Raw genomic sequence first — 23,528 nt, 5'->3', positions numbered from 1 at the left:
TATTAAATTTGTACTGAATGAAGATTGTATTTTTTTAGAATTCATTTTAAGGATCCATCCCTACAGATGTTAAATTGTTGTAATTTTAGTGATACGAGAATTTTTTTTTTAAATTGTTCCTAGAATGAGGGCTGCACTTGATGACGTGACACTTGGGGCTCACAGCTGATGACGTGATAATGTGATCCCCAAAACTGCTGATGTGGCACTGTAGACTAGATGGAGCCCAGTACTGTTGACATGGCAGTGATGATCCCCGCATGTAGGTCCCACATCTATTTTTTAGAAAAATTAATCTGAATTTTCATTTCAGCGTCGTACTATTCTGTACAAAACAAACTCTTATATGTACATACTCAAATACCGTCAATTTCACATTTCATGTCGGTTTATGTTGGGTCAAGAAGCTCAGGTCGGTCTTCATCAAGGTTCGGTATTAAGCCCTTTGCTTTTTATTATTGTTTTGGATGTGATTACTCATGACATTCAAGCTCCTGGGTCTTGGTGTATGCTTTTTGCCGATGATATTGTGTTAATCGCTGAGTCTATGAGTGGGGTTAATGCGAAATTTAAACAATGGTGTACATCACTGGAGGGTTATGGCATTCATGAGGAGGATGTCGCTGTATGTGTTAGGGGAGAGCGTGGGCCGGTTCGGCTCGGTTTCGGGATAAAACCGGAACCGCAACCATATATCCCCGGTTTTTAAAATCGAAAACCGCAACCGCCGGTTTGGATTCGGTTTCGGTTTCGATTTAAAATATCCCGGTTCGGTTATAAGCGGCTCGATTTCGGTTACAAAACCGACAACTATAAAATTACAAGCGAGACAAAATTATGCGCGTAATCCAGAGATTAAAATAAATACAACAGTGAATTTGAAGTTTCAACACCAAATATCAAAAGTACATTCACTGTTTAAACTTCTAGAGAATCAAATTAGTCTTTTACAGAATGACATAAACAAATAATGATATTACATGGCCTGTAGAAAAGTCTTCCGCAAATCCATTGCCAAAAGAGAGAAGCTAGTAGCCTATCCGATGCAATTAATAAAGAAAACTGAAAGTGAACCTGGAATAGCACCATACAGGTATCAGCATACAAATTGAAAATGACTATAATGCTTTTAACTATTTATATCAGAAGCCAAAGCTACAAAAAAGTTGGTGGACTTGTTTATCCAAACAGCAAAGACAAGTATGAAGTTAAATTTAACAGAAAAAAGCAGAGAGAGAACAATAATGTAATGAATATCGAATTTTCACAAGCTGGCCACCAACTAAGATCGACCAAAATCAGTTAGAGAGAGAACAATAATGTAGAGGCAATTGAAAAGTATAAGAGAGAGAATTTAAAGCAGTGAGAACATCTAAAATCAAGGAGCAGTATATGGCTTTTGGAATGCCAAATAGAATTTCAGAATCATTCAGAAGTTAAGCTAATGTCCAAGGATTACAGGAGTTAAGCTAATAACTATTTGAGGCATTACAGAGATCATATGATATCTAACAGAGAGGCAGCCAATCACATAATGCAAAATAAGACGTGCATATACATAAATGGAACTAAAATAACTATCAGCCATCACAAATAACCATCAAACTCCTTAAGAAAATAAGACCAAAATGACTAAAATGCTACCTGAAGCTAGTTAATTTCAGAATTCAATCATCGAGGTCCAACTTCTGAAATAAGCTTCCAGCTTTTAGCTCATCTGTAATTTACAAGTATTCATAAAATTATACCAGTAGAGTAGTAATCCAGTATCAACTAAACAGAAAAGAAAATAGAATCTAAATACATAATTACCATTCTCCAGTTTTTCATATTGTAGATATTCTTCCGGTTCCTCCCTAAGATCAATAAAATTTTTGGAAGTCCTTAGCCAATCTTGACTGCAAACCAGAGATTCAACTATTTTTGGTGAAAGTGAGCTCCGATATGCATCAATAGTTCGTCCACCAGTGCTAAAGGCAACCTCTGAAGCAACAGACGAAACAGGCATACCAAGAACATGTTTAGCTAAATCAGAAAGTATTGGCAATCTCGTTGAATTTGACTTCCACCATAATAATATATCAAATCCTTCACTTTTTCTTTCCCTTTCATCACCCAAGTAAACATCAAGTTCTGATTTTCCGATTCCCCCGGTTTCTCGAGCTTACATGTATTTCTCATAATCATCATCCCATGTATCGTGAGGCTGGTTTGTCTTTTCACTAGAGGAGCAATCTGATTTCCCTCTCAGATTCTTGTAGTGTTCAAAAAGCTCTTGTAAGGTCTTCATAACCTTGTCACACATCATAAAACATTTACTAGACCCTCTCCCATAAATTTTGGCGAAGCAATACTCAATGTAACTACTTTTATACCTAGGATCTAACACAACCGCCATATACAATAAAAAGTTTGTATTCTCCGAGTTATCCCAATACTTGTCATATTTTTCCTTCATTCTATTTGCCATGTCTCTCATCAAAATATCTTCACTCGAGCACAACTTAACAATGGCCTCTTGCATCTTAACAAGCTCAATAAAAAACACATTGGAAGTACAATACTTCGAACCGGATAATTTTAAAGTAACATCATAAAAGATTTTTAAAAATTGAATGAAACGAATGACATTATCAAAATCAACAAAGAAAGGGACACCTTCAACAAATTTCTTTTTCTTTTTCCTTGCATTGTCACTTGAAACTCCAAAATCAGCCCCTGTAAAATCAGTCCCCTTGAAATCAGCCCCCTTAAAAAAAGGTTCGTAGCTAGAATCTTCGGTGATCATTCTAATAAAGGCTCCTTTAAAATGAACCGCAACTTCCAACATAGTGTAGGTTGAATTCCATCTAGTGTCGACATCAAGGCACACCATTCGATCACACTTTATCTTCTCTCTTTCAACAGATTTTCTGAATTTTTCAAGCCTTGCCGATGAAGATCTAACGTATCTAACAACATTACGAATTCTCGCAATAGACTCGTGTTGTTCTTTTAAACCATCCTTCACCACTAAATTGAGAATGTGGGCACAACATCTCATATGAAGAAAATTGTTCTCCAAAATAGCCTCCGGTCCTCTTAAAAACTTTTTCAAATGCGAGATTGCTGTGTCATTTGAACTTGCATGATCCAATGTAATGGTGAATATACGATCTATACCCCATCTTCCAAACAATTCAACCAACATCTTACCAATTGCAACCCCTTTATGGCTTCCAATTTGACGGAAGTTTAAAATTCTTTTGCAAATCTTCCAATCTTTATCTATCCAGTAAGCTGTTAGGCAAATATAATTCAGATTCTGAACTGATGTCCATGTATCAGTAGTAAAAGATACTCGTTCAGAGACCAAACTTCTTTTTAACTTTAACAACTCCTCGCCATATATCTTTAGGCAGTCCCTCGCTACTGTCCATCTGCTAGGAATTTTAAATCTTGGCTCCGCTCCGTTCATTAATTCCCTGAACCCTTCATGCTCCACAATTCTGAAAGGTTGATTATCCTTGATACACATCACCGCGAGCTTCTTCCTCAATTTTTCTTGATTAAATGCATGAGATTTAAGTGTTTGAGAATGTTCATCCCCGGACAGCTTCTCAAACTTTAATGTTTTCTGCAACTTGTCCAAATTGATACGCAACGGTGATTTAGCACATACTGTTTTTAAATGGTTCATCATAGCAGATGTACCATTTCCGTTGGTGTTGCATCCAACAATAACCTTACAGAACTTGCATTTGGCTTTTTTAAAACCTGCTGGACAGCCCTGTAGTTCTTCGAAGTACTGCCATGCCTTTGAACTCTTTTTCCCCTTCTTATCAGGTTTTTCCTCCTCTTTATCAGAAGCTTTAACTTCTTTATCATCCAAGTCAACTTGTATCTACAAATAATATATATATATAAATAGATGTCTATAATTCAGAGGTGCCGAACAATCAAAAATTATGAATAATCCGGTTTTTAATCATTCAGAATGCACAATTTCTCACAATCATTAAGAATGCGCAGATATGAATTTTAACACATATCAAACAAGCAGACACATGCTCAAAAATTACACAAATAAGCAAATATTCAAGTAGTCGAATGGAAAAAAACAAGGTATTTAGAATATATATTCAGCTATGTATTTCAGATTCATACCACTTCAATTTCAGCTGCTGTTTGCTGAACTCCTTGTTTAGCAACTTTGTGCTGAGGACCTTCATTCTCCATAATGAACAATTGGAGTATAGTGTTATGTAGCTCAGTAGTTGTATAGACTATGGAGAATGAACAATTGGCCGACTGTGTTTTTGCTCTTCAGCTCTTGCTTTTCTGCGGCTAACTTGTATCTCGTATGCGATAAATGATAATACCTAATCTAAGCCAGTAAACTAAACCTGTGGTATTCATGTTTTGGACTGTCGACCCAATTGTATACGAACTCTACAAGGCCCAATTTCAATTCACGAATCAATATTATACCGATACAGACATATGTTTTCTGAAAGTATTTTGAATAAATTTGTTGATTTTTAAATATGAAATAGAATATATATTTATTATATATTATATATTATATATATAATATTCATTACTCCCTCCATTCCAAAATAATAGTCGCTTTGACTTTGTGCACGTAGTTTAAGGTGTAAAAAAAACATGTTTCTATACATTATTTTTGAATTTTTCTTTTTCTGAATGAAAGTTTAACATCCCTATTTTTATTCAAAAAAAGAAAATTTGAAAAATAATATTTAGAAATATGTTTTTTATGCACCTCAAAATACGTGCAAAAAGTCAAAACGACTATTATTTTGGAATGGAGGGAGTATTTAATTATTATTTAAATAACCGGTTCGGTTCGGTTTTTATCGGTCCGGTTTGGAGGTATAACCGGAACCAAACCATTTAAATCGGATCGGTTTTTGATTTTTCGGTTTCGGTTTCGGCTCGGTTACATTCGGATCGGTTTTTCCCGGTTTTTTCTCGGTTTCAGTTCGGTTTCGGTTTTAAATCGATTTTTTGCTCAACCCTAGTATGTGTTGCTGAGGCTCGTGTACCAAAAACTAATACTTTTAAATACTTGGGTTTTATCATTCAGAGTAAGGACGATATTTCTGCGGATGTGACACATCGTATTTCGACAGGATGGCTTCGCTGGCGGGCTACTACCGGTGGGTTGTGTGATAAGAGTGTACCTTTGAAGTTGAAATGTAAATTCTACCATGTAGCAATCAGACCGTCATTATTATATGGTTCTGAGTGTTGGCCATTGAGAAAGGCTCAAAAGCATAGGCCAGAAACAGCAGAAATGCGTATGCTGCGTTGGATTTGTGGTAACATCATGACAGATCATATATCGAATGTTACTTTTCGACGTCTTTTAGGTGTTGAGTTTATCTTTAAGAAGATAAGGGATGGATGTTTAAGTTGGTATGGACATGTTCGGCGCAAATATAACTCAACACCGATTAAGGAGTCGAACACATATCGATTTAGGGCAAGAAAAAGAGAGGTCGGCCTCGTCGGACATGGGCTGATCTATTAAGTTTGGACATGGGAGACTTGAATCTCACGGGTGATATGACATTAGATAAGAATGATTGGAGACGACGTATTATTGTAGTTGAGACTAGGTCTCCTGGTTTACAGAGATTATAAGTGTTATGACGTTATGCTTTAAGAGAAAGGTTCAGCTCAGTCATCAACAGATGCATTAGCGACAAGAGATTTTGAATATTGTGGTTTTCAGTTTTGAAGACAAAGTTTGGATCATTCATGACCAGATATATTCGCGAAAAAGGTAGGTCCCATGTGTGGGGTTCATGGGCCAAGGTACTATTTACATATATCTCACACAATACTTTGTGTTGCATTAAGCCGGAGGTCTTCACGAAAAAAGCCTCCCTACTTTAAGAGTAGGGGCATGATCTGCGTATATATTACCCTCCCCAGACCCTGCTCTAAGCAGGATATAAAGGTATATTTGGTTTGATTTGATTTAGGGTTAGATTTTAATTTATCCGAAAGAACAGAGTATTTCATATCATTTTCGGATCAATCCTTAATGGACTCAGAATCCAGAAATCATCCACTTGTATTCGATTGGGATTTTAATGCATTGTTTTTAGTCTATGGATTTTAATGGATTGTATGGGATTTTGATTTTTTGCGGATTCTTGATGAAATGTCGCAGAGTTGATAGGATTTAGGTACAATGCTTCAAAATCCCATTGAATTTGGTGGGATTTCAAAAAACTTAAAATACACCGAAGAATGCCACAAAATCCATCATTTTATGAAATGAAAAAAAATCCATCAGCATTTGAATACCATCAGATTTTAATGGATTTTAAACAATCCCAATTGAATACCATCGGATTTTAAAGCATAATTTAAAATCCCAATTGAATACCATTAGATTTTGTAGCATAGTTTGAAATCCCAATTGAATACCTCAAGATTTTAATGGATTTCAAACAATCCCAATCGAATACCCTCGGATTTCATGAATGCAAAAAAATACTTTAAAATCCCAATCCAATACACCCCTCTTAAATTCATACTTTATGCATTGAGTTGGTGTTATGTTCTCGGATCACGTATGAAATTACGAACTTGAATAAAATACAGAATATATGATAAAACTAATTCAAATATTAGATATAACTCAAATCTCTAAGAAAATAATAATAATATAAAATTTAGGTCAATACAACACGTGACAATAGATTCTGATAATTGCATTTGCCTCGTCACCAGAGATGTTCAAAAAATCTGAAATCTGAAATCCGATCTGATCCGATCTGGAAAAAAATCTGAAAAATCCGATCCGAAAAAAACCCGGTCTGGCCCGGCCCGGCCCGAGGGCCTAAAACAGGCCTAATATTTTCAAAAAAACCCGGATAAAATCCGGATTTTTGAAAAATCCGGGCTTTTTATAACTAAACCGGGCCTAGTATTTTTGGAAAAGCCCGGCCCGGCCCGGCCCGATTTTTAAAAAAGCCCGGCCCGATCTGGTTTGAAAAAAATCCGGATTTTTTTGGCCCGGTCTGGATCTGGCCCGAACAGATCTTTTGTGCATCTCTACTCGTCACTCTGCTCCCCCGGAAAAGCAAAGCCGTCAAGTTCGAATTTTTACATTTTTTTACAATAAACTCCGATACGAATCTGAGATTAAAAAAATTGGAACTACAACGCCACCAATGGATGATGATAGTGGCAGCTGCTGGGACTATATCGACGTCGGCACGCTTCTCAACGACGTCGCTTCCTCTGATTTCAATTGGGTCGATCAATGGTTTTCTTCTTCTTCCCTCACTGAGATTCGTCTCGTTCAGTCACTCTTTATTTCATTGTTACATTTATGTGTGCGAATTTTCATCTAATTATTTGTTTTAGTAATTTAATTGATAATCTCGGATTGATTTTATTGTGTTTGTTTTAAATTATCTAGGTTAGGATTCGTTCCCTTGTTATTTGGTCCTGTGCATTTTAGTACCAGTACAAGCGTTATTAAAATCGATAGCTTTACATGTTTTGGTGGAATGGTTCTGATTGTGTTTCCTGGAGAAATGACAAGTTCTCGAGACATTGTTTTGTATTGTAGTGATCTGTTTTAGGGTTCACTTGTTGGATTGTTTATGTCGTGGATTACGAGTCTAAGATATGCCAAGTTTTGGAATTGGTCTTCATTTCATTGGTTTTAGCCGGATTTTTTTATCTTAGGGTGATCAATTTAATTGACTTCTTTTTTATAAGGTTTGGTTAAGAGTATAAGAAGGCTGGATTAATTTGGTTTTTCTGTTTGGTTGCAGTTCTGTCCCAGAATTTGATGCTCCAGTTTCTAGTGGTGCTGCACCAGAACCAGAAGGCAAGGAATGTGTTGAGAAATCATGCACGAGAAAGAGGTATGGCATTTTTCCAGCATTCATGTTCAAGCAAGTAGCGCAATGGCCTGCCAATATAATTGTTAATCTTTTGTATGTGCATAAAACAGACCAAGATAGTGTTCTGGAGCATGTAATTATTTTCAAATGTTGGATTTAAAATGATATGATTTGAGTTGACATTATAATTCTCCATTATGTACTTTATTTGAATGTGTTAGATTCAAATAAAATTCAAATCCAATTTTTTTTGTTGATCCAAACATTTCATTTGATTAAATTGAGATTTTTAAGTGAAATCCAAGTTTCCAAACATTCCATAAGATCATTCAGGATGTTGTTTTGCTATCGGATGGCAACAGTAGCTTTACTGCCGGGGCAATTGCCAATCAGATTTCAGGTCCAACAAAAGTTAAATAAGAAAAAGAGGAAGCAAATGGATCTAGGCAAAGTTGGCCTGTATAGCTTACCTTAAGGTTTAGGAAGAGCAGAGAAAATAAGCTGAGAGAAGAAGAAAATCAAAATGCTGAGGAAACAGTCTTCTTTTAGTTGATAAGTTTTGGCAGGTGGGAGCACCCCCTGTGAAACTAAAAATGCTCCTACCTGATGCAGACAAAACAATGTGTATTCTTAATCCTTTATGTGGTTTTTTTAAGCTAGTTACATATTCATACTTTAGTTTTTTCCTTGTAACATGGTGTTCCATAAATTTGAGAAATTTCCATGAAATACTGATATTTGATGGATTTTTGTGACTATCAGGGGCCGCAATGAATCATGTGGCAGCATCGGAAACAAAGCATGCCGTGAAAGGCAACGCAGGGAAAAGTTGAATGAAAGGCATGCCAATTTTAATCTTATATCGTGATTATTTGTTTCGGACGTTAATTACTTCACCACCCATTATGTATTTTAACTGTAATTATTGGGTCTATCGAGTTTACTTTTGATGTGCAACGTGCAAACATCATTCTTTTGCATTGAACATCATTTCGCTGTTATTATCAATTTTTCTGTTTGACGAGTACCTTTCTGGCATAATAATCTGAATTGCGTGTAAGGATAACTCTTGATGGTATGTTGCAGATTCATGGAATTGAGTTCTACTTTAGAACCAGAAAGGCATGCCACCTCTGACAAATTAGCCATACTTGGGGATGCCATTCGTGTTTTGGACCAGCTTAATACTGACATACAGGAGAACAAAGAGACAAAAGTGAAACTAGAAGAAGAAATAAAAACATTAAAGGTTAGTTATGATGCTACAGAGATTTTATAAGCATGTCTTCGAATGTTTATTAATTATTCCGCAGTTTAATTTTTCTTGTACACTAGCATCGTTATTATTTAATTGATTATATTTATTCTCTGATGTTCTGTACTATTGCTGATTGTCATTTGATATATATTTTCTGGTAGTTTGAGACTTCAATTTTTACATTTTTTGTAAATATCCTTTGGTGGAAAGACAGAACTATTCCTCACAATTGATTGGTGGACGGCTAAGCGGCTCTTTCACCTCGAACTTGTGACAGTTGATTATGGCCATCCCTATTGTTTGATGATAAAGCTAATTAACATGTAACAGGGTAAACAACATATACATTAGATTGAGGGTTTTTTACAAAGCCGCATTGACGGAATTTGAAAGTAATGCCAAAAACCCGTGTACACTGACAAACCCTGATGTTTTTTCTTCTCAAAGGATCAAGTAATGTTAAACACAGCAAATTTAAGGCTTTTTTAGGATCAGGAGTCTAATCCAAATCTGAATTGATTCTATCAAGGTGAAGCACATTGCATAGAGGATGAACTGTAATCGCAATCACTGGTTTGGATAACGTGGCCTTTCTATCCAGAATGGGAATAAAAGATATTGTATATAAGTTGTCCAAGGAAAACATGCATGTATTGGGATTTTAGAACCACTTTGTCTCTTTTGGGTCGATTAACATTTCTCAACTGTAGTCTTAATATTGTTATACTTATATTAGTTATGATTTTTATATCACAAACAGATACTATCTCGAGTATTTATAGTACAGGATGTCTTTGGATTTATAGATATACATAGTTTTAATTAAAAGTTGGTAGTTTTTTTTCTTAAACAGGCAGAGAAGAATGAACTCCGTAAAGAGAAACTTGCATTAAAAGCAGACAAGACACTGATGGAGCAGCAATTGAAAACCATGACAAGTTTGCCCGCTGGGTTCATGGCAGCCCACCCTGGAGCTGCATATCCGGCTGTGCCCAACAATATGCCGGCACACCCTGGAGTAACATATCCAGCTGTGCCAAACAACATGCCGGCACACCCTGGAGCATATGCAGCTCTTCCAAACAATATGCCAGTCTACCCTAGCTATGGTGTCTTTCCGATGTGGCATTACCTACCACCATCCGTACGTGATACATCTCATGATCATGAGCTCAGACCGCCTGCAGCTTAAGAGGAGAGAGTTACAGGAAACCTTCAGCATTCAAGAAGCTTGACATCCAAATGTAGCTGTACCTTCTGCATCTTGGTTTTTTTTTCGTTAAAAACTTGAATTTTAGATTATATGTGGTCGCATAGATTATTGTCTAGAAACTAGTTCTGCTTAATGTTGGATTATCTAGTCACATATTAGTTGACTATTTCTCTCAGATTACCAGGTGAAATTGATATACATTGGTTATCCCCTTAATTTGTGATGTGTCTGGTTTTTACTAGCCAAATATAAGAAACCAACATTTTGAGCAATCTATATTTATCAACCAGTCGATTTCCTTATGTTTTTGTTTTCATTTTAAATACAGATATAGCTTTTTGGCCAAACAATGGTATAGTTGCTACTTGCAATCCTAACAAATCAATTAGATCAAATTTGTGCTTCTTGTGTTGGATTCAGTCATTGAGCGACCATTCAGCACCAGAAATAACCTTGGCTTATGCTATTCCTCGCAGGGGAACGTCCTATTTTTCATTGTAAAACACATTTTATCTCCCGACACTTTTATTCTCTGTTTGAAGTTTGAACACAAGATGAAATAACATCCAAATTCTCAGTATATACAAAACTCCTAGTTCTCTTTGTCTAGACATAATATATCAAAATCCGAATTCTCGTTTCTAGGGAAAACTCCCAAGTTCTCTTTGTCTACACATGAACTGCACAGTATAGTCAGGGACATTATCCTGCCGCTAAAATCCACAACATAATTACAGAGGATATTCCTATTGTTATCCAGGTTAAGAAGGCCAATCCAGCAGCCAACTGTAATTTTTGGCATTCTTCTCCAAAATTGCATCCCGCCAAGTCATTGAAGTACAATACTGTAATACCTGATGAGGATGCTGCTGCTGCAAGGGACAATGTCGCTGTGACCTAAAATATTTTAAGAAAATAATAACTACATATTAACAACCCTAAACATGGAGCATATGATGAATTTTTTCTTTCTGAATAACTAAAAGCTTAAGGTGATCAACGAACCCAGTCTCCGACTACAAAAAGGCCAACTAGACCAGTATTGTGGATTACTTTCTTTGTTGCCAAGGCATAACCATCCAATATTGCCAGTCCAGAGCTCCAAAGGACTTGCAATCCCATTGAAGCAACTAAAAAACTGTCAGCATAAAACCACAACTAAATTATGATGTAAAGAAATGGTACAATAAGGCAGAATACTGATGCAGTTCTTTAGTATAGAAGGATCATAAAAGAGTATTATTTAACATTTAAATCCTATAATTTGCACGTAAATTAATTATAGGCTCCTATTTCAGTTTTGAAGTATGGCATATTCAAAAGGGTCCTCCTTGTTATTTGTTAACAAACACTCGGAAAGTTGGCATATAGTTTTAGGCGGGTGACAGATTCCTCCAAATACATCATTTCTTAAACAATTGCCCCTAATGTTTTTCATCTAATGTGGGTACTCTGGTCATGCCAATAACTAAAAGAGAAAAACAGAAGGCAATTGTTAATTGTTAATACCTTGAAGTTTTAATTACAAATCAATCTTCATTCTTGACCAATTCTGTACCATTGTTTAACAGCACAGAAAGTTGGAAGTTATGACTTGATGTATAGCTCACATAAGTATACATTTTTGCATTAATCATGCCTGCACATATTTAAAATTCAGATTTAATAAGCGGGAAAAATGTGATGCAGGTTGGGTGATATCAATCACCCTCCCTCTCCCTCAAGTGCGCCGCTCCTATTAAATATTTGTAAACTAAAACTGAGTTTATATGGCTTCTGTTCATCTAAAGAGGGCGGCCTTTCTGTAAATTAAAATGCAAGTTTCAGCCAAAAGAGATGAAACTGAGCTTCACGATCCAAAAAGGAAGTTGCCAGAAGCCACACATCATTACTCTCCTTCATCTTACTGCGTAACAAATTCGAGTTATACTCGTTACTCCATTAACTTACACAAATGCACTAAAAACAGGGAAGACAGCAATGCATATGCATGGAGGTCGCATGTCTGTGCATAAAGACAAGCACCAAACATGGGAAAGAAATGCTAATGGTGATTTCTGTTTCAAGGGGTCTATTAATATTTCTAACTTGCTAATACCAAATAACTATAGAACTCATTACCCTTTGTTTAAGCAATATAGCACAATTGAATCAAACTTCAGTGTTAAAATAGATAATCAAATGATCCTCCTAACTGTTTATATCTCTTATAAAAATGAATAATTGGGGTAATTTAGAAAATCATGTACCACAACATAATAGTAAGAGTTAAGTAAAGGAGCAGTCTTCATTTTGAACTTTGAACACTCCTCCCCAAATATTCTCAACATATTTAACTAGCTGTTTGTTTAAAGATTCCAAGATAGACGCACTGTTAAATCCTGAAAAAGACTTTCGAATTTCGATTGATCAGGAGTGTTAACACCCTATGATTTGAGGAGAGCTTCTAACTTAACATTCATTTACATTTACAAAAATAATTTCCTACCAACGGTCCTTATTATCAAGTTCTTGAAGCACCAATACAGTTATGTATACATAACGATAATCAAACAGTAAAACATATTTGTAAGTGGGAATGCTGCACCAAAACTTGCAATTGCAATAGTAAAGAAACCACAAACACTCTGATTTTTCTTATTCTTGATTTTAAAACAATATACTACAGAATAATGGGAAAAAGAAGAAAATACCAGAAAGCAGTGACTTGATAGAATGAAGTGGTGGTGACCATAAAAGTTATTGAAGCAACTGCAAAGAAGCTCTGCAATATCCTAAGAACAAAAGCAGTTGCAGTCCCAGGTGTCCCAGCAAAATCCATCATTTTTCTCAAGAAAACAATACACAATTTCTTGACAACTCAATGCAAAACCACAAATTGTACCAAATTCACTCATCAAAAGACACAAGGCTTATGCATATGCATATGCATCCACCTCCTTCAATAAATTTCCAAGAAAATCATACCCTTATCAACTAGTAAAAAATGGAAATAAACCCAGATGGCAAGAGATAAAATCAGAGATCCCCATGTAATAAAAATCAATTCTTGATGAGATATTGTTTGTGGGCTGTAACTGTAAAAGGCAATATATAACATAAAAATATGCTATGTAGAAAATAAAGAAAAGAAACATATAATTCAAGTAGAAGCAACCTGGTGGTGAAATCAACAGTCAACTAACGTGCGTGGGTAGATAAGTCCAGATAAGCAGCAAGATGAGTAAAGAAACATATGTCATATTATCTGTACCTGTCATGCTAGACTTGTAAATGGAATGCAGACCAGACATTTGTGCTCAAGATTTGACGCTTTACCTACCATCTGTTAGGGGTGAGCAAAAAACCGAATTGAAACCGAAACCGTAACCGAAACCGGTGAAAACCGATAAAAACCGAACCGCCTAAAACCGAACCGATCCGAAACCGAAAATTTAAAAACCGAACCGATTATAACGGTTGCGGTTCCGGTTTTAGGCCAAAACCGAACCGCAAAAACCCGAACCGAACCGATTATTAAAATAAATATTATTTATATTTATATATATGTATATTACACATAATTTATATAAATATTTATATATAACATATAAATGTGATGAACAAAGTAAAATGAGACGGGGGAGGTTACTAGGAAGTGGGGTTGAAATGTGCTGAGGTTGTTTCGTTAAAATTGTTTTATCCGAACTAGTTCTTCCACCGAGCACTTTCTTTTAGTATCACTACAATTGAGTCGCTAATCTACTTCCATCATGATCCCCACATGATATATAAGTTTCATTTGTAATATGATCTTGTTTAAATCCGATAATATAATAATGTGGTTCGTTATTAAATTTGAAATATATATCGAACCAACATAAGTTATCTACTAATTTAATTTGAAAGTATGTTTCTTATTTTTATTTATTGCGGTTCTAAAACCGAAACCGAACCGTTTGAAACCGAACCGAGGTTTTTTGAAACCGAAACCGATCCGACGGTTCGGTTGCGGTTTTCAATTTTAAAAACCGAACACTTGCGGTTCTGGTTGCGGTTTTACCCTAAAACCGCACCGATCCGCACCGTGCTCTCCCCTACCATCTGTGCTCAACATTTGACATTTTTATGTTACCATTAAATCAAGTAAAACTCCATCTTTTCCGAAGAGTATATTTTGTTGAAAAATAAAAAGTCGGTTACACTTGCCATATCTATGTATGAATATCTGTTTTTCACCAAAAGGTCAGGTATTCTGAAAAATGGTTCCATTTCTTTTCCAAACTCTAATTATTGGTGTTTGATTCGTTACGTTTAATTAATAATAATGATATCCTCTCTATATATAAATCATCCGATCAAAATCAATTATCTATTTGTCATGTCATTTTAAAAAAAATGAGCTGAAATTTGGAATAAGTGCCTACTTTTGTATTTTAAGAGCATCTCCAACTATACAAACCGCTTAGCTAAAAAGTGAGTTGACATTCCAAATAAAAAAAAAATTAGTCAGCCTGTTGAAAAAAATCATACTCTAACCACGTGGATATTGTTTTCTATAATTTTAGTCAACCTCCTATGGATGATTATATTTGTCGAACCTCTACAGGTCTGTAAGACATCTGTAGGGTGATTGCACATCATTTATTATCATATTAAACTGATATATATTCTATTTTAACAAACTAAAATATTAATAATATTCGATTTTTAAATTATAGACAACCAATATAGTCAATACCATTAAAGTACAATGTCTTACAAGTTCAGTAAATTTTACATAATGTCTTGCAGGTTCAATTTAGCCAACGATTATAGCCAACGCCGTTAGAGATTCTCTAAGGATTCACATAGTTTTATTATAATATTTAAACGCTATCTGTTCTTATTAAATCATATCAAAATAATATTTTATCAAGTCTCGTTAGAAATAAGTGCTAAGAGTCCATTACATGGTAAATTATATTACGCTTTTTCTGTGGTGTGCCCGTAGACACATGCTAAGCGCGTAAATTTTTGTGTTTGAGATCATTTTGATGACTCCTATTTCTTAAGAGCATCTCCAACCATACAAACCCCTTAGCTAAAAAGTGAGTTGGCATTCCGAATATAAAAAATTTAGCCAGCCTGTTGAAAAAATCATACTCCAACCATGTGAATCTGTTTTCTATAATTTTAGCCAACCTCTTATGGATGGCTATCTTTGCCGAATCTTTACAGGTCTGTAAGAAATCTGTAGGGTGATTGCACATCATTTATTACCATATTAAATTGATATATTCTATTTTAAGAAACCAAAATATTAATAACATTCGATTTTAAATTATAAACAACCAATATAGTTAATACCATTGAAGTACAATGTCTTACAAGTTCAGCAAATTTTACATAATATCTTGCAGGTTCAATTTAACCAACGCCGTTGGAGATGCTCTAATAATGATAGACCCCTCCAAATACACCAACCACACTAATAGTTGATGTCTTGCAAGAGTCGATGTGCTCTCAATTCCATATTTTCGTAAATGATAAATTTCAATTAAAAATTAGAAGATAGATTTGCAAAATAAAAAATACACAAGAAAAGTTTAGTACTGATGCATATACACTCTGCTAGCGATGCTCGACAATTGACGTACATGAGATTACTTTTGACGACTAAATGAAAGTGCATCAACTTTATATTCATTTCCAGACTTGTAAAATTCTTCCATTGTCATTTCTCTGTAGATTGGGGGGTTTTCATCTGATATCAACTCTTTTATTGGACCATACTTTCTTGCTTCATTTCCATATTCTCTGAAAAAACATGCTACTGAAATCCTTGCCTTGCTATTTCTGTTAGCCAGCACTCTGTGTTTGACGCTCCTCAACTTGTCATTGCTGATTAGCTGCATTAAGTTTTAAAACCATAAAAACAATACAAACATTAACACGAAATCATCCATGGACTATAAGCGCACAAATAAAAATCATTGTTCCGCTACATATAACATATCACGATCACCCTTAAGTGACCAATTCTCCTAAAACCTAAAAGTGTTAGGAGGAGAGCTTATCAGGATCATATTGTATTCTAACATTTCTATCACTTGAAAGCCCACTTTTGGGATATCATATTAAGTGACCAATTCTCCTAAAAAGTAAAACCTCAAGGTGTTAGGAGTAGGGCGTGTTGTATTCTAACATCACCGGTCAGAGAACAAGAAATTAGTGTCACTATACCGGTCTCAGCAATACTAATCACCAGTTTTCGTGTTTGTAATCTGCATTAGTCTGTAATGGAAGGAACCTTGTTATTTAAACACTTCATAAGGATGACATGGAGATGTACTTGCCTGCATAAGATCACCAATATTAACTAGCAGAGCTCCTGGCATGGGGAGAACATTAAACCACTGATTTTCATAGAGTATTTGGAGTCCTCCAATCTGGTCTTGTAGAAGTATTGTAAAGAAGCTATTGTCGGTATGACTGCTATTACCAAGTGTTAATTCTGGTTCAGGGCATTTCGGGCTGTAATGCCCCATGAGTACAAGCCCCTTGGCACAATCCATCTCTTTTAGGTAATTTTTCTGGAGCCCGAGGCCCTCGGAAAACAATTCTAACAGAGAAATCCCCAATTCCATAACATAGCTAGCATACTCTGTCATTATATGCCTGCAACACTCACACAAAAACATTTTGCACACCTTACTTCAATTAGGCTACAACAGGTATGAAGTGAAAGCTAAAAATAAAATTGAATTTTCAAAAACCTGCAAATTGGCGGATATTGTTCAGGGTTTGAAGGATTCGGAGCCATAATGGCATGAATGCTATCCTTCCAATTAATCTCTGGACGGCTAAAAAGCCCAAAATTGCTACAAAAAGAAAAGGTCCTCGTTTTGTCACGCGAATAAAACTGTTTCTTAACCTCAGAATCTTGCTCATTAAATCGCCTTACGCCCTCCAACATTTCATCCATCACACTGGCTGGAATACCATGATTGACTAGCTGGAAAAAACCAAACTTCTCACACGCTTGTTGCACTTGTTCCACTGCTTTGGCCCTCGGAACTGCATCTGTACTAACGTGTTTCAAATCGATAACCGGGACAGTTAAGTTACGGGGACGGGGATCAACAAATTTAGCTTTCGGGTCAATAAACATTGGAGGGAGTTTAGTTATACCAGCATCTGCAAGTTCCTTTACACAACCTTTGGATTCACTAAAAGCATGGCGCTCAGCTAACCACTCCATTTTTCCCACAAATTAAGTGATCAGAGAGCCTGTTATGTATGAATGAAATTGTTGTGCCCTCTGTATCAACCATCAAGTGTTGTGTGGTGATAAAAAGAATGAAAGCCTTTTACGCTGACTAGTTAGTTTGGGTTTTCTTGTTGTTTAGTGCAGGCAAGAATCTATGATTAAGTAAAAAGCAAATTTAGTGATCATAGCTTTCTGGTTCTAGTTAGCAGAGTTCCAAAATTACACAATGCATGACTTCCTGTCTATATTTAGAATCAAGGGATAAGGTCTAATAATGAATTTATAAATTTCAAATTTATTAATATATTTATAACGAGCATATAGGATTCAAGCAAATATAAATTTGACTCGAAATGATCTTGTTCTGCATCGGCATCTCCCTCGATCCCTTTGCATGATATCAAGAGTTTAAAACTTCTTAAAATTAGATCTGCATGAGTACGTTCAATTTCAAGAAAAAAGGAAATTAAATATGACTGGTTAAACACTTAATTTTTACAAAGATATCTTACATTATATTACAAATATGATTCAAATCTTGTCAAATTATAAGACTGAGTGCCAAATTACAAACAATGGAGGTTCAGATCTAGCACAGAGTACTCCATAAAATCCACAAAATACAGATTGTACATAAGATCTGTGTGTCCTGTTGATTTATTACTCCCTCCGCCCCCCTGAGTGTATAAGCAGGGTGAGCGGCAAGCACTTTAATGTTTTTCTAAAGTATAGTTTTATAACTTATTTTAATTTTTTTCCTGAATAATTCAGAAGAAAAATCTTAAAAATCAGTCATAGAACCATATTTTATAAGTACATTAAAGTGCATGCCAAATAGTGTGGGACGGAGGGAGTATAAACACATTAAACCTCTTTACAATATAGAGTTTATTCTTCGTATAGATTATTACTGTACAGAGGTTCATATAGTATATAAATCTATAGCTAGTAATCAAGCTGTGGATTTTTTAAAGTGCAAAAGAGCTGAATTGCCATCAAGCCCTTTTGCAAAGAAGTGATCAAGAAATTCTTTCACTGTGAAAGCCCTATACTTTGGAGGATTTTCTTCCGATAAGAGCTCCTTAATGGGTTCATAAATCCTTGATGACGCAAATGGACCTGTAGTAAAGAAACAAGCAACTGATATTCGGGGTCCGATTCTGCTTGCTAGTACTCTGTGTTCAGAGCTAATAAACTTGTCGTTTGATATAAGCTGCAAGTTCAATAATAAGCAAACATTAATTTTAAGCACGATTCTGATAGTCACTGATAGTCTGATACTCAAGCCACCTAAGCATTTTAGCATATGTTTAGGCGATCACTCATAATAATAATCAACAGTGGATTTAAATTACTCAAAAAAAAAAACAGTGGATTTAAATTAAGAACGGTTTTTCTATGGTGTGCCCATGCGCACATGCTAAGCGCGAAAATTTTTGTGTTTAGATCATTTTAATTATCTCCTACTTTTTAATAATGATGGACCCCTCGCAAATACACCAACCACACCAATCAAAATGATCTAAATGCAAAATTTTATGCGCTTAACATGTGCCCATGGGCACACACTAGACAAACCCAATTAAGAATAATGTTAGGTGTAATAAATTGGATCTGGAGATAGTGAAAAATCTTGCCTGCATAAAATCTCCAATGTTAATGACCAAAGCTCCAGGAACAGGAGGAACATCAACCCAGTGATTCTGATGAAGGACTTGAAGACCTCCAAGGTGATCTTGCAGAAGGACAGTGAGGAAATCGTTGTCAGCATGCTTGTTAGTCCCAATTGCTCTTTCTGGTTCAGGGCATGCAGGATAGTAGTGACCTAGTGTTGCAAGTCCATCTGCACAATCGATGTCTTTCAGATAGTTTCGGTTTAACCCAAGAGCCTCTGACAATACTTCAAACAATGATCTTCCTAATTTCATTACATGCTCGCTGTAGTTCAAAAGCACATCTCTGCAACAAATACGTAGGATCATTAAAAATGTTAACTATTGTAGCAGTGATCTACATAGAAACAAACCACCGGTGTGCTAAAGTAAATTGTATTTAAATTAATTACTCCAACATACTTATGCTAAACAAATTGATTCATTTGATGAAAAAAAAGAAGCAGAACTTATAATTAGTACCTGCAAGCCTCGGGTAGTTCCTCTGGATTGGGAGCATTAGGTGCCTAGTGCAGTAAAATGTATCCCTCCAGTTAGCCACAGGAGCACTAAACAAATCAAAATTACAATTATAAACGAAACGTTCCAGGTTGTCACGCGTATACCATGGTTTCTTAACCTCCTGATCTTGCTCATAAAATCGACGCACACCCTCCAGCATTTCATTCATCACAGTATTCGGAATTCCATGATTCACAACTTGTAAAAAACCCCATGTCTGGGATGCATCACGAACTTGATCAATTATCTGTCGTCTGACAGGATCTTTATCCAGGCCATCCATATCGATAACTGGGAACTTGAACTGTCCTGCTTCCGAGCCTGATATCGAATCTTGTAAATCATCTTTGGGTTGAATAAATATGCGAGGGACGTACTTGATCCCTGCATCTACAAGTCCTTTAACTCCAGCTTTCGTGTCATCGAATGCCTTCAGTTCACTCTGCCTGTCATACTTTGTTTGATCAGAAATATTTGCTGTAACAACTTCATGAGCTGTGCCATTAGCCACATCCATTTCAAAATTTTGATATCCTCGAATATTCAAATGGTCGTAATATTGTTTGATAAGGAGATATCTGCGAGTTTAATCCGGGGAATAGCTGCTTTGTGTGGTAATAGAAGGGCCGACACTAATATTGTGAACACTAGTTATAGACAAGAAGATAATATAATTAAGTTTGACTTTGTTAAGTGATAGATTCTTCGAAAACCTAAAATATCACGACTACACTGGACACAAAAGGAGTAAGTCTAAGCTACGGGGCCGTTTGGGTAAATATGAAAAAGTTGTTTTTTTGCTTAAAATAAAGAAGTAGATTAAAAGTGAAAAATAAATAAATTAATACATTTTTTGGTAAAGAAGTGGAAACTCTGAGAGAAAAATTAGCATTCTCAACTTCTTAAAAGTGCTTCTATTTATTTACGTAAACGGGTCACGAAAAGTAGAAGCTAGAAGCAGCTCCAGCTCCTGCTTCTGCTTCTGGTAAACAAACACGCGCTATATTAACTAACCATTCTCCTCGAATAAACTGAGTGTGTGATTATTTTCAATACTAAAAAAAATGTGTACATTGGGCTAGTTAATGCACTCAAAGCAGTTAGTGATTTACTGATCACTGGGTTTCAGATTTACTTGCCTTTCTCTTAAATTTTAAGATGCATGACCTTCTTGGTCTATGTGAGTTACTTGAAGATTTTGTTGAGTAGGTGTCAACCCAAGTCTCGCATCGGAAAGATAAAAAAAATTTGTCTTGAATATAAGCAGCCAAACAACTTCATTAGTACGATTTGAGTAGGTGTCAACCCAAGTCTCACATCAGAAAGATAAAAAAGATTTGTCTTGAAAATAAGCAGCCAAACAACTTCATTAGTACGATGCCTTTTGGAGGAGCCCAAAAACAAATCCATAACAGATTTAACATCAAACAATGGAGGTTCAGATTTCGATAAAATCCAGAAAATACATGAAGAGTTTATTCTTATATAGAGTATTACTGCATGGAGGTTCATATAGTATATAAATCTATAGCTAGTAATCAAGCTATGGATCTTTTAAAGTGCAAAAGAGCTGAATTGCCATCAAGCCCTTTTGCAAAGAAGTAATCAAGAAATTCTTTCACTGTGAAAGCCCTATACTTTGGAGGATTTTCTTCCGATAAGAGCTCCTTAATGGGTTCATAAATCCTTGATGACGCAAATGCACCTGTAGTAAAGAAACAAGCAACTGATATTCGGGGTCCGATTCTGCTTGCTAGTACTCTGTGTTCAGAGCTAATAAACTTGTCGTTTGATATAAGCTGCAAGCTCAATAATAAGCAAACATTAATTTTAAGCACGATTTTGATAGTCACTGATAGTCTGATACTCAGGCCACCTAAGCGTATTAGCATATGTTTAGGCGATCACTCATAATAATAATCAACAGTGGATTTAAATTAAGAATAATGTTAGGGGTAATAAATTGGATCTGGAGATAGTGAAAAATCTTGCCTGCATAAAATCTCCGATGTTAATGACCAGAGCTCCAGGAACAGGAGGAACATCAACCCAGTGATTCTGATGAAGCACTTGAAGACCTCCAAGGTGATCTTGCAAAAGGACAGTGAGGAAATCATTGTCAGCATGCTTGTTAGTCCCAATTGCTCTTTCTGGTTCGGGGCATGCAGGATAGTAGTGGCCTAGTGTTCCAAGTCCATCTGCACAACCGATGTCGTTCAGATAGTTTCGGTTTAACCCAAGAGCCTCCGACAATACTTCAAACAATGATTTTCCTAATTTCATTACATGCTCGCTGTAGTTCATAAGCACATCTCTGTAAAAATATACATAGGATCATTCAGAAAATGTAAACTGTTGTAGCAGTGATCTTCACAGTAACAAATCACCTGTGTGCTAAAGTAATTTGTATTTGAATAAATTACTCCAACATAATTTATGCTGAACAAAATTGATTCATTCCATGAAAAAAAAAAGCAGAACTTACTGTTGAGGACCAGTCCATTTAAAACCTTAAGATGTTAAGGAAATGTCCCAAATGGATCTTATGCTATATTTCAACACTTATAATTAGTTTACCTGCAAGCCTCGGGTAGTTCCTCTGGATCGGGAGCACTAGGCGCCATAGCGCAGTAAAATGTATCCCTCCAGTTAGCGACAGGAGCACTATACAAATCAAAATTACAATTATAAACGAAACGTTTCAGGTTGTCACGCGTATACCACGGTTTCTTAACCCCAAGATCCTGCTCATAAAATCGACGCACACCCTCCAGCATTTCATTCATCACAGTATCCGGAATGCCATGATTCACAATTTGAAAAAAACCCCATGTCTGTGATGCATCACGAACTTGATCAATTATCTGTCGTCTGACAGGATCTTTATCCAGGCCATCCATATCGATAATTGGGAACTTGAACTGTCCTCCTTCCGAGCTTGATATCGAATCTTGTAAATCATCTTTGGGTCGTATAAATATGCGAGGGACGTTCTTGATCCCTGCATCAACAAGTCCTTTAACTCCAGCTTTCGTGTCGTCGAATGCCTTCAATTCACTCTGCCTGTCATACTTTATTTCATCAGTACTCTTTGCTGTAACAACTTCATGAGCTTTTCCATTAGCCACATCCATTTGATCAGGAGATATCAGGTTTCAACCGGGGAAGAGCAGCTTTGTGCGGTAATAGAAGGGCCGACACTGATACTGTGAACACTAGTTATATATAACGAGATAACCGATCCTTCTCGAAATAAGTCTGAACTCTGATAACATATTAAATAACCGATCCTTGTCGAAAATTTGTGGGATGAGGGCTTATTATTATCATCTGGTAACAAACTTTGATATAAATCTTTATCGAAATTATTTATTTTAATTGAAAATAAGACGTAAGTAGTGTAACAGAATAGAGATGTGATTCAAAGATGGTAATAGCAGTCTGATAAGAGCGGATGACTTTGGGTACGAAAGCATTATTAGGTTGAGCATTAATGAAAGAGATACCTACCGAATTCAATTTGTGCAGCTACATGCATGGACGAATGCAACTTACGTTGGCATAATGTAAAAGTATACTTGGCAGAATATAAGCCACGGAGCCAGTAATATTTTCTGGCATCTAGATGGACTAGAAATCGAAATTGAACTTGAACACAAGATTGACCCGGAACATGTCGCGGTCTCGTGGATGGTAATAATCTATCCCCGTTTTGTTGTCACGGTAATAATATTTACTTTGACAAGATAAACTTTGTTGGTTTATTTAGCATTTT

The 23,528-nt window shown here is 35.9% G+C and overlaps 4 protein-coding genes and 1 pseudogene across 4 annotated transcripts; 1 reads left to right on the top strand and 4 right to left on the bottom strand.

Moving 5' to 3' along the window:
- The first annotated feature begins 7,072 nt into the window (after positions 1 to 7,072).
- Positions 7,073 to 10,620, top strand: LOC108193958 (transcription factor bHLH104). The gene is made up of 5 exons (XM_017360822.2): positions 7,073 to 7,288; positions 7,806 to 7,898; positions 8,640 to 8,717; positions 8,964 to 9,126; positions 9,989 to 10,620. The coding sequence occupies exons 1-5, from the start codon at positions 7,194 to 7,196 to the stop codon at positions 10,325 to 10,327; spliced, it is 768 nt and encodes a 255-aa protein (XP_017216311.1). The 5' UTR covers positions 7,073 to 7,193; the 3' UTR covers positions 10,328 to 10,620.
- Positions 10,621 to 10,903: 283 nt separating this feature from the next.
- LOC108193548 (CASP-like protein 5B3) lies at positions 10,904 to 13,479 on the bottom strand. Its single transcript, XM_017360254.2, has 3 exons — positions 13,042 to 13,479; positions 11,354 to 11,486; positions 10,904 to 11,245 (listed from the first exon to the last, which is right to left on the bottom strand). Exons 1-3 carry the CDS (start codon positions 13,170 to 13,172, stop codon positions 11,051 to 11,053), a joined length of 459 nt encoding a protein of 152 aa, XP_017215743.1. The 5' UTR covers positions 13,173 to 13,479; the 3' UTR covers positions 10,904 to 11,050.
- Positions 13,480 to 15,843: 2,364 nt separating this feature from the next.
- LOC108195534 (1-aminocyclopropane-1-carboxylate oxidase homolog 1) lies at positions 15,844 to 17,933 on the bottom strand. The gene is made up of 3 exons (XM_017362506.2): positions 17,086 to 17,933; positions 16,666 to 16,987; positions 15,844 to 16,218 (listed from the first exon to the last, which is right to left on the bottom strand). Exons 1-3 carry the CDS (start codon positions 17,568 to 17,570, stop codon positions 15,973 to 15,975), a joined length of 1,053 nt encoding a protein of 350 aa, XP_017217995.1. The 5' UTR covers positions 17,571 to 17,933; the 3' UTR covers positions 15,844 to 15,972.
- A 119-nt stretch (positions 17,934 to 18,052) lies between these two features.
- On the bottom strand, positions 18,053 to 21,059 carry LOC108193314 (1-aminocyclopropane-1-carboxylate oxidase homolog 1-like; annotated as a pseudogene).
- Positions 21,060 to 21,169: 110 nt separating this feature from the next.
- LOC108193313 (1-aminocyclopropane-1-carboxylate oxidase homolog 1) lies at positions 21,170 to 23,311 on the bottom strand. Its single transcript, XM_017359917.2, has 3 exons — positions 22,331 to 23,311; positions 21,746 to 22,067; positions 21,170 to 21,552 (listed from the first exon to the last, which is right to left on the bottom strand). Exons 1-3 carry the CDS (start codon positions 22,885 to 22,887, stop codon positions 21,292 to 21,294), a joined length of 1,140 nt encoding a protein of 379 aa, XP_017215406.1. The 5' UTR covers positions 22,888 to 23,311; the 3' UTR covers positions 21,170 to 21,291.
- Between the last annotated feature and the right edge of the window lie 217 nt (positions 23,312 to 23,528).

This window comes from Daucus carota, chromosome 7, assembly GCF_001625215.2.
Source record: "Daucus carota subsp. sativus chromosome 7, DH1 v3.0, whole genome shotgun sequence".
NCBI classification, from domain to species: Eukaryota; Viridiplantae; Streptophyta; class Magnoliopsida; order Apiales; family Apiaceae; genus Daucus; species Daucus carota.
Note: the sequence above shows the minus strand (reverse complement) of the source record. Positions and strands in the feature narration are given on the sequence as shown.

Coding starts and splice junctions, on each gene's coding strand:
- LOC108193958 (XM_017360822.2), top strand. CDS start 7,194: ATGGATGATGATAGTGGCAGCTGCTGGGACTATATCGACGTCGGCACG. Junction 7,289..7,805: donor TTCAATTGGGTCGATCAATG/GTTTTCTTCTTC, acceptor GTTTGGTTGCAG/TTCTGTCCCAGAATTTGATG. Junction 8,718..8,963: donor AGGGAAAAGTTGAATGAAAG/GCATGCCAATTT, acceptor GGTATGTTGCAG/ATTCATGGAATTGAGTTCTA.
- LOC108193548 (XM_017360254.2), bottom strand. CDS start 13,172: ATGATGGATTTTGCTGGGACACCTGGGACTGCAACTGCTTTTGTTCTT. Junction 11,487..13,041: donor TATCAAGTCACTGCTTTCTG/GTATTTTCTTCT, acceptor TTATGCTGACAG/TTTTTTAGTTGCTTCAATGG. Junction 11,246..11,353: donor TTTTTGTAGTCGGAGACTGG/GTTCGTTGATCA, acceptor AAAATATTTTAG/GTCACAGCGACATTGTCCCT.
- LOC108195534 (XM_017362506.2), bottom strand. CDS start 17,570: ATGGAGTGGTTAGCTGAGCGCCATGCTTTTAGTGAATCCAAAGGTTGT. Junction 16,988..17,085: donor CAATATCCGCCAATTTGCAG/GTTTTTGAAAAT, acceptor TGAGTGTTGCAG/GCATATAATGACAGAGTATG. Junction 16,219..16,665: donor ATATTGGTGATCTTATGCAG/GCAAGTACATCT, acceptor AACTTAATGCAG/CTAATCAGCAATGACAAGTT.
- LOC108193313 (XM_017359917.2), bottom strand. CDS start 22,887: ATGGATGTGGCTAATGGAAAAGCTCATGAAGTTGTTACAGCAAAGAGT. Junction 22,068..22,330: donor GAACTACCCGAGGCTTGCAG/GTAAACTAATTA, acceptor ATATTTTTACAG/AGATGTGCTTATGAACTACA. Junction 21,553..21,745: donor ACATCGGAGATTTTATGCAG/GCAAGATTTTTC, acceptor TTGAGCTTGCAG/CTTATATCAAACGACAAGTT.